The sequence below is a fragment of the Neodiprion lecontei genome, chromosome 2 (assembly GCF_021901455.1).
Source record: "Neodiprion lecontei isolate iyNeoLeco1 chromosome 2, iyNeoLeco1.1, whole genome shotgun sequence".
Classification (NCBI taxonomy): Eukaryota; Metazoa; Arthropoda; class Insecta; order Hymenoptera; family Diprionidae; genus Neodiprion; species Neodiprion lecontei.
In genome coordinates, this window is record NC_060261.1 from 24,766,146 (window position 1) to 24,781,971 (window position 15,826).

At 34.3% G+C, this 15,826-nt stretch overlaps 2 protein-coding genes across 5 annotated transcripts; one reads left to right on the top strand and one right to left on the bottom strand.

The window, feature by feature from the left end:
• The first annotated feature begins 3,277 nt into the window (after positions 1-3,277).
• LOC107227608 (S-adenosylmethionine mitochondrial carrier protein) lies at positions 3,278-9,442 on the top strand. Of its 4 annotated transcripts, none has more exons than XR_006902602.1 (7): positions 3,283-3,671; positions 4,010-4,166; positions 4,264-4,373; positions 7,175-7,415; positions 7,508-7,646; positions 7,827-8,114; positions 8,195-9,442. XR_006902602.1 is itself a non-coding variant. In XM_046730249.1 (6 exons), exons 1-5 carry the CDS (start codon positions 3,627-3,629, stop codon positions 7,654-7,656), a joined length of 702 nt encoding a protein of 233 aa, XP_046586205.1. In that variant the 5' UTR covers positions 3,278-3,626; the 3' UTR covers positions 7,657-7,690; positions 7,827-7,919. The 4 variants fall into 4 exon arrangements, 2 of the variants coding, with proteins under 2 accessions (XP_046586205.1, XP_015524292.2); XR_006902603.1 differs by having other exon boundaries at positions 8,248-9,442; XM_046730249.1 differs by lacking the exon at positions 8,195-9,442 and having other exon boundaries at positions 3,278-3,671; positions 7,508-7,690; positions 7,827-7,919.
• On the bottom strand, positions 7,938-15,547 carry LOC107227607 (hydroxysteroid dehydrogenase-like protein 2). Its single transcript, XM_015668804.2, has 8 exons — positions 15,299-15,547; positions 13,417-13,580; positions 12,587-12,800; positions 12,289-12,494; positions 11,983-12,180; positions 11,166-11,402; positions 9,780-9,908; positions 7,938-9,628 (listed from the first exon to the last, which is right to left on the bottom strand). The coding sequence occupies exons 1-8, from the start codon at positions 15,313-15,315 to the stop codon at positions 9,516-9,518; spliced, it is 1,278 nt and encodes a 425-aa protein (XP_015524290.1). The 5' UTR covers positions 15,316-15,547; the 3' UTR covers positions 7,938-9,515.
• Between the last annotated feature and the right edge of the window lie 279 nt (positions 15,548-15,826).

Genomic DNA, 15,826 nt, shown 5'->3' on the forward strand with positions numbered 1-15,826 from the left:
TTTTAGATTCCGTGTCGGAGGAAAAGGAGGTGGAAATCGTTGGAAGTTTGAACGGGAGGTATTCAGAAATAATTTTTGCCTTTTTCCTAATCTTTGCGTCTTCTTCGCTAATCGTTCTGGGTCGCGTTGGGGGCTCGAACAGCTTATTTCTTTCTTTTATTCGTTCTTCTGTATCTCCCGTGTAATAGCAAATATCTTCAGAAGTTCCGATGGTATGGTTAGAATTCAGCGGTTTATTGAGATATCAGACCTTTACAGAGTCCGGGATTTCGTGCGGATCGTTTAATATAATCGGCTGAGTATATTGTTCCTAAAGCTTTGCTATGGTTCCGCGTTTCCTTCCGTTTATTTCGTTCGATTTTGGGAGCATTCGTTATGAGAACAAAGGGTATTTGTCAGAGGTTTCGATTAAAGGTTGGAATCTTGGTTCGACAGAGTATTTCGATGAAAACAAGGGATCTCAGTGACACGAGATCCCAGTAGGTGCGATATTGAAGAAATATTTGAATGGAAAATTTCCAGAGCGGATGGAAAAATTCTTGACTGACTCATTGATTTTTAGAATTTTGGCGAGTTAACGGGTATTAAAATTCAGGTTTGTTGAGTTATTTTATTAAATCGAGCGAGATTAGGATGATTTTCAGTTCGTGTCGGTAGCGCGCAAAACTTCCGCCGTCCGTCGGTCGCTACTCGCGTCACAAAAAGTTTTTCGCGATTATAACGTTTGGTTTCCCGGCCGATGCACCAAAAAAAAATTTTATATGTGACGTCGCAACGGTACCTGGTGGAAATTTCCAGATGTTAGACACCGGAATCATTCACACAGCCACAGTTAGACTCACATCAGTAGTTTGGGTCACCAATTACCGATAAAGTATTGAAATACACCGGACAACGGGCATTCTGTCGCTCTAATCGAACGAACCGAGGAAGGAGTAATTATTGGATAAAAAATTTAATTGGCTTACCTCTTGAGAATACTCTGGATATGATGACTTACAGCGTAGATTGGTGAGAGGATTTAACGGAATAACTGATTCCAATATATTTGGATACTTTGATTAACTTGGATTTATTTTACAAGTTCAATATTTCAAGTCACAAAAACGGAGTTACTTAGTGTAAGATCTTAAATTAATATGACAAAATGGAGCTGAAAGCTCGCTGGACTTTTGGGCAGAGTAACGTTGTATGAAAAGTTTAAATGCAAAAGGCAAAAGGATTTTACCGCGAGACTGTACCGGAACAAGATGACGAATCTGGTGGTAGAAACCAAGAAGACGATCGGGTGATCGGTCGCCGTTTTTATAGGGGTCGACCGTTGCGCAGAACGATCCCCTTCTTTAGATTTTGTCACCTTTTGCGCACCTTCCCCTTTTTCTAGGAATTCTAATTAGGACACGATCTCCTCGCCGCATGCACGCCTGTGATCTTAGTTCATTAGCTATTACTATATTGCAAGTTTTTACATATGGTATAACGCTGCACTGGTGCGGTGATGTAGGTGCGGGGTCGTTGTTCTGTAATTTTCCATTCTGCGTGGGCTTTGTTGTTGGGGCGCAAGCCCCCCTTGGCCCCTCGGCTACTGTGCTTCTTCCCCCGTCTTGTGCTTTCGGCAGCTATTTCCTAATATAGTAATCGCAGTACGTATGCGCTAGTGGTGACTCATGTTTTATGTTAGTGCTGTGTGCATTTTCAGGGTCACGATGCGCTTAATTCTAGTTCCTGTTTACTTCTTAATATTTTTACTATCTTGCTCGTTACAAAGTCCATATGTCATATTGGTCACTCGTCGTTTGTTAGTTTTATAGCGTGTATCTATATAAAATTGCATATGTATTATAATTGATTACTGTCGGTATTCACCTGGAGTACAATAGCGATTTTTTATGAGACATAGTTGCTATTTGCTTAACATTATTAAAATCGCGCTGCTGCGAATATTCTTAGGTGTTTGTGTTATAATTATCTTAACAGATTTAAGGTATTTAACAATTTGATAATCCATAATTTTAGAGCAGGTTTACATGTGTGCTTTCGTATATAATTCTCTTCTGTAATTATTAATTCTTATATTGATATAAATCGGCTTGGAAGCTTCTAGAACGTTTTTCTTATGTTTGTTGGTTGCCTGTCATTGGGCGTTGCCACGTATGCATCTTTGAGTTTATTACGAGTTGATTTACCTTCAATCGTTTCGTCGGTAAGTTTCCTAATGTGTTCTCTAGATGAAGCTCTGTATGGCTCCACATTGGAGATCTGCATTGCCTTCAAAACGTTGCACGTGTTGCCTACAATACGGCGTTACGGAGGAAGGTATAGTTCATGCTGGATAATTAGTATTTACGGTTTTGAAGGTTTTGCAGTCTCTGGTTTTATGGGTTATTGCAGCAGTGCTATCTTTACATTATATTGGTTATATATTTATCTATGGTTTTACAGTTTTCTATACTCCAGGCTATATGGTATGGCGTAAGTTGCTTATAGTGGGTATGTTCCGATATGCACTGCGAGCACTGTAAGGTGTGTCGTCAATTTAGTATACTGCCCAGCCGTTCCTGTATAGTTAGCTATACTGGTTACTGCTTAAAACGGAACGCAGTACAGTATACTGTGATCGACATTTTTTGGCGTTAATTTCATTTCATACATAATATTTGTTTCACATTGCAATAAACACAATTTATTCAAATTTTCCATTTTTGTTTTTAATGGCCGATATTTTTAAATGACAATATTCAATAATAATAATTATCAATAGTGGAAGCTGTTAAATTTCTGAATGCTGTTGATCACGTGATCAAAGCACTGAGAGCACCTTACCTCGAAAGCACCAGTGTTCACAGTAGAAAAATGGCGACGATTTATGACGTCATATATTTCCCTAGGATACTACGACTGTATACTGTCCGTCTATAACGGAACGAATTTCTCCCCAGTAAGAGCACTGAACAGTGCTCGCAGTGTATATCGGAACATACCCAGTATAGCTCTCAGCTCCGAATGCACAAATGGCATTGTCGAGTGCTATATAATAATTGGATATAATCGTGTTAGTTAATTATGGTGTTAATATGATAGTGATATATAATAACGTATAATAATATTATATCTCTTTGTAGTGCGAAGATCTCGTAACATGGTTCTTAAGCTTTGGTTAGTGAATGTCATAGTTATTTCCATCTAGGGATATTCCAAATAGTTAGACAGTTGTTTTAGTTCCTTATGGTTACAAGATTCTCGTACTTCGAGTGTGGTTAGTTGATAAAAGTAACATGCAGTAATAATAGTCGATAAAACATACGGACGTTCCGGTCGGATGTTACAGTGTGAACGAGTCCGGTGTCTAGCATCTGGAAATTTCCACCAGGTGCCGTTCGACGTCACAACTATGAGGCAAAATAATCGAGTCGGTCGATTCATGGAGTTTGAAAAGTAATCGGTTACACTCGATTAGTCGGGAAAACAAAATTCCATTTAATTGAAAATCGATTCAGTGCTCATGATGGCACGACCGTCTTTCTACTTATGAACCGGCACCTCCACCCTGACATAACCTAAGTGATTAGTAGTTGCGAATTTGGTTACGAATACCGAGACTTACCGTTCGGCTACCTCGCCTAAACATGACGGTTCCCAATTCTAAGAACTCATTTCTTACCTCGCTCGTAGTAAGTGTTCAATATATTTACGTAGGTGCAGTCGAATTTGGTTATCAGCAACATTACCCGGGTTTGTCGCTCTTCCGTGAACTGTAGAATCACTCATGAAAGCACATATGATGCTCATAACCACATTTATCACTGTACTTAATTTTTCACGCAAATTTTTCATATCATTCTCCAATAGCATCGACAACAATATTCAGTAAGATCTGGTGTTATGTTCAATACCATTTAACCATTGCTGAGATCTGCAAACTTTTCCTACATTACCTTGGCATCCTTTATTATTGAATTGTCTATTTTAGCATTCAATAATTCCTTAATATTCATCATCTTACTTATAGTCTGGCGGTGCTGCAGGAACATTTGTAGATGTTGCGTTATTCCCGCTAGATACTTTAAAAACTCGGCTGCAGAGTCAGAGGGGATTCCTGCAGTCAGGTGGTTTTACGGGATTGTATCATGGAATCAAACCAGTTATACTTGGCTCAGCACCAACCGGTAGTTACCTAAATGACATATTACATTTTAAGTTGGTTATTACAAAGCCCATTACAAAATCTTACCACAGAAAGTGATTAATCATTAAATATTTCAGCTGCATTGTTTTTTGTGACTTATGACAGTGTCAAAATATTCCTAAAACCAAAAGTTGATGAGAGGCATCACTTTCTCATTTACATGGGAGGTGCCACTTTCAGTGAAATGGTAAGGACAGTAAATAAGGCTTTCCATTGGAAACAAATTTCCCGATAGGATAAAAATTTCCCAACAGGATACAAATGATTCTATACCACTTGCATCAATGAACAATAGTCAAGCATTAGCAGAACAAAAAGAAAAAAACAGAAAATAACTTCATAATATTACATGAATTACCAAATAATTGAAAAACGCTTTTTTTTAAACCTCACTAGAATTGCTTAAAAAATTTCACATGATTTTATGTTCTGTGAAAAGGGACAACATAGTCAATTTGGAATACTATTTTGTTGAGACCAATTAAACGCAAGGTCAAAGTTTGAAACATCAATAGCACAAAATATGTAAGGAGAATTCTAATTACTCAACCAACGTCTAACCCTCTTCATTTCTGGTTTTATTCAAAAATTTTTATTGCCTCAACTGTAAAACGGCACGCTGAATTTTTTCATAATTTTTATTCTACCAGTCAATTATTTATAAATATTTAAAGCTATTTTAGAAAAGACCATATTTGAAATGCTGAACAATTCTTAAAAATTGTATTTTCTATCCCAAACATTTCAACACCGGTCCCATGATGAAGGATTTTTTTTCTCTATTTTTTATTAGCATTTTTGATTTTTGATGAACTAAAAATTGCTAAAAAAATATGAAAATTTGCTAAAATTTGACAAAACGTTTCACTTCGAACATTTCTAAACCAGCTCCATCATAGAGCAAGATAGAAGTAGTCAAAAATTGTTTTTTCACATTGTTCCATGATTGAACCAGTCTAGAAATGATTGGAGTGAAAAATACATGTTTTTGGGAATTATCAGACCGTTTAATATGTTTTAGTTGACCAAAGAAATTGAAAATGCTAGCAAAAAATGCAGAAAAAATCGTTCCATCATGGACTGGTCTTGAAATGTTTAGAATAAAAAATAGAAATTTTGAAAATTTCAAAGATGGCCGTTTTTAAAATCGTTGTCGATATGTTGGAAGCAAGATGGCGAAAGACATGGATAACGAGAGTTCAGAAGAGTGCTTCAATAGCATATGTAATTCATAAATATTTCTGTACAGGCGTTTGCCCAAAGCAGTTTAAAGCGGGAGTTGTTCCAATTCACGAAGCTGGCAAAGAATGTGATTTTTAGCCAACTACAGACCGATATCGTTATTGCCTATTCTTTCCAAAATTTTCGAAAAATGGCTAGCAAAGAGATTAATGAGTTATCTAGAATATATAGGAGCACTAAACAACGCCCAATATGGATTTCGCAAAGGTGCATGTACCAGTTCAGACACAGCTAACCTCACGGACAGTGTATATGGAATGCTTAATTTGAGAAAGAGAGCAACTGTTGTACTTGTTGACCTTGCCAAAGCGTTCAACACACTTCACTGACGTGCTGCTGAATTAGCTAGAACAATATGACAGGGGGTATGTAACTGAAATACCTTGGAATGTTATCAACCAACACTTCACAAAATTCCCATGTTGAGCATGTTTACGACAGGTACTAAATACAAAATAATTATATCAAATATAATACGCTCTCGTTGAATCTATACTTTCGTATGGGGTTGTCGGGTGGGAAGGTGCTAGGGATAACGTCCTAAACAAGCTGCAGTCTATTCAAAATTGTATTATAACAGTTATGTTGGATTATAACAGTTATGAAAGGATAGACTGTACCCCACAGATGTACTGTACAAAAAGAAATCAAATGAACGTGGGGCAGAAATTTTGGTTCAGTACGATTGAGCAGTGTCAGAGATAACTAAATGCCCGGTAATCCGCAGCAGAAGTATGAGGATTGCAGCAAATAGAAATATAACGGAGAACCGGTGCAAACAAAGTATAGGCCAGCACTCCTATGGATACATTATGGTGAGGATAATGAACAGCATGACAATAGACCAGCAAGAATCAATATTGAATTCTAACAAAAACGTATGGAATAATGTACTGAAAGTAGTGGTAAAAACATTTCCGGTTTGACACTGAGAATAATAATGTAGTAATATAAGTGGCAATATTATTATCTAGATCAACAGTTACCTATATCTATATCTATATCAATAAGAGTGGTAATAATCCTTATCTGACAGACGCGATGGATTATATGAGATGTGATAGAGAACTCTTTTCTTATTATTTTACTTTTTTATATTTAGTTAATAATGTTTGTTCAATAACTGTCTAATATCTAAACTCTTACGGTAGTTTGGGTTATAAAGGGGTTGCAGATAAGTGCTTGCAGCACTTATGCAATCTTCATACTTACCAATGGGTGGGCTGCTGTGCGGCAATGCCACATTTTATATTGCTAATTATTCACTACTAATTACTGGGGGTAGTAGACACACCTATATATGTATGATATAATGTATTTTACAACGCAATCAATAAATTGAAATTAATTAATTTATAAATAATTTACGGGGTGTACAAAAGTTCTGAACAAATTCCGGTTACTATTTTAGAGTTAGGACAGTTGCATAAAAACTTTTGAACAAAATCAAAAATTGTGAACGTATCAGACATAGTTCCAGTTGGTATGGAATGCCGCATAATCACAATTACATCATCTGTTATTGATGTGTTAGGGCATAGCAAAAAATAAAGTAAAGCACTACTAACATGAATTCAATTTCCTCCTTTTTGTGCCTTCTCATAGATTTTGAACAGTGAGATTGGTTACATTTTTTGTCTTTCCTTTATGCACTAACTTTCTTTTATCGTAATTGATCAAGCCACTAATTAGATGACATCATATAAAGTCATAACATGTTCATAGTTAAATTCCATAAAACTACAGGTAGCCTGTTTAATAAGAGTACCAGTTGAAGTAGTGAAACAAAGGAATCAAGCTCTGCTATATGGCAAAGAACGTCTTGGTATAAAGTTACTGTATCGTGGCTACTGGAGTACAGTTTTGAGGGATACTCCATTTAGCCTGTTACAATTTCCACTGTGGGAATACTTCAAACACAGTTGGAGCCACAAAGTCGATAGGGAATTAAAACCATGGGAGGGAGCCGTATGTGGTGCGGTTGCAGGTACATACTCCTTTGAATGTGAAAAATTATTACACCCCCCCTCATTTGTTTCATATGAAATGTTCCCGGATTAAAACGAATTATATTTCTAGGTGGCATCTCAGCAGCAGTAACTACACCACTGGATGTAGCAAAAACTAGAATAATGCTTTCCAGTGTAACAGTTGGTAGTTCTGAGTTGAAAATTTTCTTTGTCCTTAGGGCATTGTACAGAGAAAAAGGAGTGCAAGGGTATTCATGAATTATTATTGCCTGAATATAAGGAAATGTGACAAGTGCGGAAAATATTAATGAGATTCAAATGTTCGATATTAGCTCACTCCTTGCAAATAAATTCTTTTATTTTTAAGTGTATTCCCCACTATTTGTGTAAGGTAACAACTGTATACTAATTCTGGATAAAAATTTCAGGCTATTCGCTGGTATTTCGCCACGTGTCGTTTGGATAACTGCTGGCGGTTTCATATTCTTTGGCATTTATGAGGAGACAAAAGTTATAATGGGAAAATTATTTTCAACGAAAACCAGAGTACCTAATCTATAATTGAACTTGTAAACATGGTTGATGGTAAAAATTATGCGGTGACATTGAAGCACCTCGGTACATTTCTTGGGAATGCATAGAATCACGTCGCTGAAACATCCATGCCTTTGTCCATACAATTTTGTTGAACATCCATGCTACTCTCAGTAAATCAGGTATATTATAATATACATATACCCTCAACACAAGGATTACCAAGACAAACTTTATTGTGAGGCTTATGGGAAAATTGCAGTTTTTGTCAATTACCAACTTTGATTTATATTAATCGGGAAATAAATTGCTCAGGATTGACCCAATTGTGAAATTCAAATATCGCTGCGTCAAACTAGATGTTGGGTTGAGGCGGCAATGTAGACCAGCCAGGTAAGAGAAGCAATTCACTTTGACCAGAGACGCTCTGGTGTTGATTACATTATATATTCCTCATAGAATTGGATACAAATTTTCCATTTACTCATTTATTACTATTGAATTGAACTTAAGTTGATCGTCGACATAACCAAATTTAAATATGAATTTTAAATACAATTGGAAATGATCTACTGTTCATCGAACCCTCTGGAAATGTTTATCACATATAAACACAGATCGTCGTGACCTGTGGACATTGCTCATCAACGAATGACATCGACGGTAACAAATTGTAGATAGATTATGCTATTGTCTGTTAATCTTCGTTGCCACTTTAGTTAAGTTCAGTGCATAATAATATAAGATTTGTTTAATGGTATGCTTATTATTTTTTCTTCGAAAACTCTATTAAACTTAGTTTCACCCATTTAGTTAAATTAGAGTCCTCGAAGAAATAGAATTTGAATTTCATAGAACTAAAGCCAATTAATAAAATCAACCGTACTAGGCCAATTGGTGCATTTTATATGAATGATTGTATGACGAATGAATATGATATAATGATTTATGCCAGCTCATGAAAATCTTTATATATATATATATATATATATTATATTATATATATTGCAAGTTGAATAGTCTGTTAAGTTGTGCAGCATTCTTTTGATAAATAATTGATGCAATTTGTTTAATGTGTTTACCCGTCATCATTGTGAAATAAATAATTCATCAGATGACAATTAAATTGTTACAGTCAGTGTAGGCTGTCAAAAACAAATCACACTGCATATGTAAAAAACAAACACAACATAATGCTTTATTGATTGTAAATATATAAATTGACTCCGGTTGATGTGTAAAAAAATATATCATGTATACATATTTCTATAGGATATGATTTAAAATATTTTTAATTAAATCCTTGCTTATTTGTTTATATAAAAACTTTTTAGTTTTACTTTCTTTATCTAATTATAGATTATATTCTTTACTTTCGAATTTTTTTATTATTTTATTATTTTTTACTTTTCGAATTCATTTTTATTTGTATGAATCATGATTTATCCTCTCATTACTTGACTTTACTTGGAAATAAATTGTGAGATCACGCGCACAAATTACAGGTGATCATTTGGTGAAAAAAAATTTAGGCAGTTCACCTCTTCTATAATGATGAAAATCAATTAACATTTTCTTTCCGTTCAAAGCTTTGATTTTAATCTATTCATCAAAGTTTCCAATTTCATTGCTTTCTGAAGACTACCAGTAATCTTCAACTTGCCGGTCATAAAAGCTGTTGCAGGTTTCAGTTTACCTACCATAGAAAAGTTGCATTCAGTTTACAATTCTGAGATATTATCATTCAAACATAGGATGCATTCAACGAAAATCTAGGTGCTTGGTTAATTGTGAATAAAAATTAACGTGTATTTCAATTGCAATCAACTAGGTGTTGAATTACTTACCACCAAACATTGCAAAAAAGTTTTTCGAGTCCATAGTTAGTGTAGCGTCAGCTGGTTGCCCAGGCTCACCTTTGCCAGCTGTGCCTTTACCATTTTTCAGATCTATGAACCATGTGCTAGCTTCGTCTCCTGTTAAACAGAAAGAAAAAAATGAATTAAACATGACTGGACTTTTCAACCTTTGAAACTGAGGAGTTTGCAAAAACCCAATTACCGTATGGGTTTGTATATGAATTAACGTTTTTAGCGCTACTTGTAAGTCCGGGAACTAGTACTTTGCTTATACACGAGTTTACCTTCACAAGTATGTTGGAAAAACAATTATTGAACGCAGTCTCAGATACACATGTCAAATGGTATTTAAAATAATACTATATTGGCTGAATCAATCTCAAATCATGCAGGCTACCGGAGAAAAATTTATTTGGGCTATAATAAAATATACGTGTCCGCTTAATTTGGACGCGAAAAAAAATACTTCAGTTACGAGCAATTATGGAATATGACCCCCGCTAGCCTGCATCATTTGAGATGGATTCAGCCTATTTTATCCATGAAATATGGTTGGGAATATTTCAGTAATTACGATATAAAGATATAAATTACGATATAAAGATTTAGAAAGTGTTACTGAAGTTAGTCATGTTATGTTCAATTTGAAAGCATTTCCTGAGAACACAAAACCATTTTTACGAACCATATACTGCAAATCATAGATCTCAATTATTTACAACTTTCCGAAAGTGACATTATTAAACGGTTTTTTTTAGCGATGAATGGCTTTCATTTGTCTGATTTTAATGAATAATAGCTCATATAATTACAGACGAATTCCTTGTAAATCGTCTGAGTTTTTCCAATAAATCATATATTCATTATTTGTAACCCATCACTTTGAACTGCACCATTTTCTTTTTATTAACTAATCAGTTGAATAATGATGTCGTTATTCGACGGTTTGTATGGGAAATGGGTTGCGAACAAATGGAACTATGTGATTTATCAAAATTGGACAAACAATAAATATGTAGCCTTGAAATTGTAAAATGCTGAATTTAATATAAAGTTACAAATAATTAGGCACTATGAGTAGAAACTTTCGATATCATTTTTTTTTATCCTGAATGGATGTTGTTCCAATCGAATTTCCCTCTACCGTCAATTATACTATTAAATCTTCGTATTATAATTTTTAGTATCGACACTATTTTGACCAATCCATAGAAACGGTACATTCTTATTGAGCGATGGTTTAAGATGCCAGTAAAAAGATAGCAATAGGGTAGCTTTTACAGTGTTAACTTTAAGTCTTTGAATTCGTTACATCCAAGGATAATATTTTAATGAGAAAAAAAAGGTTATATGGAAAAATTGACTTTGGTCTACCTTTGACGTTAAATTGAAAAATTGCTCCAGTCTTGTTTACTAGCTCACTGCTAAGGTTAGCTTGTATAACTGTAAATATCTCCTGCACTTTATCGCCGCCTGAGTCAGTCACCTTGGTATCTTTACTGGCAGCTTGGTCATTCAGTGCTTTGGTTGCGCCTCCTTTTGCAAAAGTTCCTAAGATTGTGACTGGATCAATGTCTAAGAAGAAATCTGGCATCAGCTTGTCCTTGTATTCTGAAAATGTCAAATAGCATAACATGAAACGAAGATAACTATTTATATGATACACTATTTTCGTCCATATGTTAAATTAAAATAACAAAGAAACAAGGTTGCGCACCACTCATTTATATCTACATTACATTAATTTTAACCACAATTGAAATATGATGAAAGCTGCTTGTCAAATTCATTATATCATATATGTCAGGAAAAGAAAAACAATGTATAATGTTGCACCAATAAATGTTTACATATTGTTTATATTGCTAAATTCATTTCACTTATTGAAACGGAAAAATTGACATTTGAGTGCAGAAGCTATGAAATATTGTATGCTTTCATATTGGTTGCATGATTCCTGCTATTACAACTGCAGTTTCATTATGGTAAAACAGCTGTGCATTGTGTAAAATTATTAAATTCGATAACTTTTACTGGACTGATTCAATTTCACAATTTTGTAACACAAGTTACTCCTAGTAATCCCACACGTTTAACAATATTAGATGGAAAAAGTTTTAGATGTATTTTTTGAGCACTCTTAGACCATACATTCAGTAAAAAATAATATTTATCAGAAAGGTATAATCACCTGGGTTACACGCATATTGTGTGAAGTCTGTGACACCTTCATTTCTAAGATAATCTTCATCTACAAAGAATTGTCCCGTTACAGACCGTGAATCTCTGCAGAGTAGACTGTAGACAGTGTCGGCAACAATTTCCGGTTTTCGACTGTGATTACTAGAATCCGGGCCAGTCAGCATTTCAATAGCTGCAGTATGTATAGCTAAAATAAAGAGAATTAGTTATACAAATGAATAACTGTTATTTGGCTCGCAATTTTTCACGTATCAATCTGAAACTCAAATTGCAATTAATTGTATTTTGAAAGTACCTGTCTTAGGCCATACTGCATTTACTGCAATTCCATTTTCTTTGAATTCCTCCGCCATACCAAGAACGCACATCGACATACCGTACTTGGCCATGGTGTAAGCAACATGAGGAGCAAACCAATGAGGCGCCAAGTTAAGTGGAGGGCTTATATTAACAATATGTGGATTTGGGCTCTTCAATAAATATGGAAGACATATTTTAGATCTGAATTATACAAATGAAACTGTCATTTTATTGTAATTCGAATCCAATAAACGAAAAATCTGAAATCTGATTCAAATGAATTCAAGTCTTACACGAGAAATGTTCCTCTTGTATTGATGTTGTGCATTAAATCATATCGCTTCATATCTGTGTCCAAAGTCCTCGTCAGAGAAATAGCACTGGCATTATTAATGAGAGCGTCTATCCCACCAAATTTTTTTACTGCATTCTCTACTGCCGAAATGACCTGTGTTTCATCCCTGACGTCTACTACACACGGCAATGCTTTGCCACCCGCAGCTTCGACTGGAAAGTTGAATTATTCAAATATTAGTACTGTCTACAAGCATTGAATTACTACTGTTCCTGTAAAAATACAATAATTTAATTATTATAGCAGTTAGTTCTAGAGGAAAAATGTCAAACATTCTCAATAAAATACATATATAGTAAAAACACATTATGAAAGTGATGATAAGAAGATGTAACAACAAAGAGGAACAAATGGAAATCCTATAATGCAGAATTTTATATTTCATTATCACAAAGTTGAAGTAAATACGGTTGTATACACTTAGGAAACTTTTTACAGGTTAGTTCTACAATCTGAATGAATAAAATACAGAATAAAAAATTTGAGCTAAATTATCGACAAGTAGCAGCGATATAATGTATACTAATTGAAAAAAGATAATTCAAGTGATATTCTATTCGTGACAAGTCCTAAAGCTTAAGTAATAATTTAGTAATAATGCAACTGACACTATATCACTTTGCTTGTTGCCTGCTTGAGCGGCTCTCCCTTACCCGCGTCTTGCCTTTGGTAACGAATAAATGACCATTATATGTATTATATATTGTATACTCGTATGTGTTATAAATTAAATCTTTTACGCACATACTTTTTACATTACATATTTACTTTCTTTGGCAGCACTATAAATGGTTCCAGGTAATTTTGGATGAGGATCAGCAGTTTTTGCAGCAACAACAATATTCGCACCATCTCGAGCTGCCTTCAGAGCAATTTGTTTTCCAATGCCTCGCGATGCTCCCGTGATAAAAATCGTACGCCCAGCGAGTTTCCTTTGAAAAGTAGACAAGATTCATGTATGACGTACAATATATACATGACATATGGTAGGAAAAATTTAGCTATACTGCAGAAGTTTGTTTTTATCAACAGAAGCGGTTCGGCCCTTCAAAATAATTAGATAATTCTAGAGTGAATTCTTATGCAATAACCAAGGCCAAGACACAATGCCACCTGTTGTGATCAAAACTAACATACATACTGTACAGTAACACTATTTGGGCCTTAGTCTAGTTGTGACCGTCAAACTTGTATAAGTCAAAATAAATATACGAATAAAGTGGAACCTAACGGTGTTATTATCGTCAAATCCTGTCTCTGGAATATTACATCCTTCACAATTCATTTTTAATGTAACAATTGACTTACTTTGCGATATACTCACAATCATGAAAAAGTTCAGACTAAAAGTCTTAACCAAGGAAGTAGATCGATTGTTGTTCGAATTAGAAATTTTTTTTATCTGTCATCGTTCAAAGCTAAAGCTGCTGATCAATGAATAGGGAACTTTGTAGCGCACGAAATTTTAGTAAAAGATATTAGGAAATCAAGAATGAGCTCTATTATCGTGTTTCTATATTAAAAATTTTGAAAGTGTACCAAGGTACGAGTGTAAAGAGATTCAAATGTTTTAAATCTCCAACATAGTATAAGTCTATTTATGTTCCAATGTTGAATAAAACATTAAGAGACTGCAATGCTCCATTTCGCAACACAAATGTTTGTCATTGTTTTGTTTTTCAGTGTTTACTAAGCAGATAAGAAACTATAATGAAAGTCACCTTGTATACGCCAATACGATTAATAAATCAAAGGGAAATGTGCAACAGCTTGTTAGAAATTAGTTAGAGTCTATCGAGATGTTTTAAATGCTTATCTAATCTAATAAACAAGCAATTTATAAATAACCAGTTTAAAAGATATCCTACTGGATCAGAATGATTGTGATTAAGTAATCTGACTAATCTTGATGTTTGCATGATCATTATTTCGAAGTGAGAACATCAGTAATATATAAGTTTATTGGTCAAAAATTCACCTTGGAACAATTAAGATTTTTCTTGAACAATTCTTCAAGTCAAGTGGGTAGAAGATTTACTGATACAGAATAACACATACTCATAATTCAATTTAAAACTTGATCAATTCATTCAATCTTTATAAGTGGCACAATATCCGCAGTTCAGACCTTAATTTAAAAAGTACCTCCTACTGGTACTAATTCATCTGGTTTTATGCGTGAGACTGTTAGGAAATATGAATATGTCTTTTTGGATTGAAAACGCGACTGATGCAATGAATGTGCCTAGTACTTGAACTTTGTATTGTAGTCCCAGTAACAAACACTCAAGCTAAAGTAATGAGTAATTTACTCCAACGATTCCAAACAATAGTAATAAAATGTTTGTGAATGTCCCGAGTTCGAGTTGCATGACTATATTTTTGTTTAAGGTGGTATGAAATCATTGCCTTGAAATTATGGAACTTATGGAATGTATGGAAAAAAAAATTCCTGAAATTTATATAGCAAAATTTGAAAATAATTATAATACTTAGTTATCTACGAAAATCAGAATTGGTCTGCGAATTATTTTATTACCAAATAAAAATTACAAATACATACAGTTATTTACTACATCAGTTTTCATTGCAACGAAATCGTAATTCGAATCATAAACAGGTCGAAAATGGTTGTAGTTTGACTACTTACCCCGTATTAGTAATCATTTTTTCGTAGATTGTCAACTTTGGCAGAATGTAATGTGTACTTCTCGATTACTCCTAGCAATTGTTTCGACTCAAGTTGAATGAAGCAACGGCTCCGGCTATGAATACTTGATACGTATTTAATTAGAATTTCCGATTATGTCAATTCCAAAGGTCCACTACAATCTTTGATTACATATTCAACGGGTGTATAATACGCACGGACGTTACGTCCTACGGGCAAGAACATAAACGTTACCAGATGCCCAGGCGAATAATATTGTATTCGGCTGAGCAAAATTATCGTGCAATTATCGTATGTTGGTAACAAGTTTTATCGTACTAATTATCGTACATTATTACGGATAACGTACAACATAACCATACTTTTTCTTAACGTGTAATAAATTTACCAAGTTAAAACATTTATCCTTTGGTTCTTACCAATAATCAACGATTTTTTCTAATAGAAAAGTATTGAGATTATATAGGTATTTATAGACCATAATGCTTATCGTGCTTATATACCCGT

Bases quoted from the DNA above. Each gene is read 5' to 3' on its own strand.
- LOC107227608 (XM_015668806.2), top strand. From the start codon at position 3,627: ATGACGGTTCCCAATTCTAAGAACTCATTTCTTACCTCGCTCGTA. The intron at 3,672-4,009 runs GTAAGTGTTCAA...TCTTACTTATAG, and splicing joins CATTTCTTACCTCGCTCGTA to TCTGGCGGTGCTGCAGGAAC. The intron at 7,647-7,826 runs GTATTCATGAAT...TAAAAATTTCAG, and splicing joins AGAGAAAAAGGAGTGCAAGG to GCTATTCGCTGGTATTTCGC.
- LOC107227607 (XM_015668804.2), bottom strand. The intron at 11,403-11,982 runs GTGATTATACCT...TGACATTTTCAG, and splicing joins ACAATATGCGTGTAACCCAG to AATACAAGGACAAGCTGATG. The intron at 9,629-9,779 runs GTAAGTAATTCA...TTTCTATGGTAG, and splicing joins CTTTTTTGCAATGTTTGGTG to GTAAACTGAAACCTGCAACA.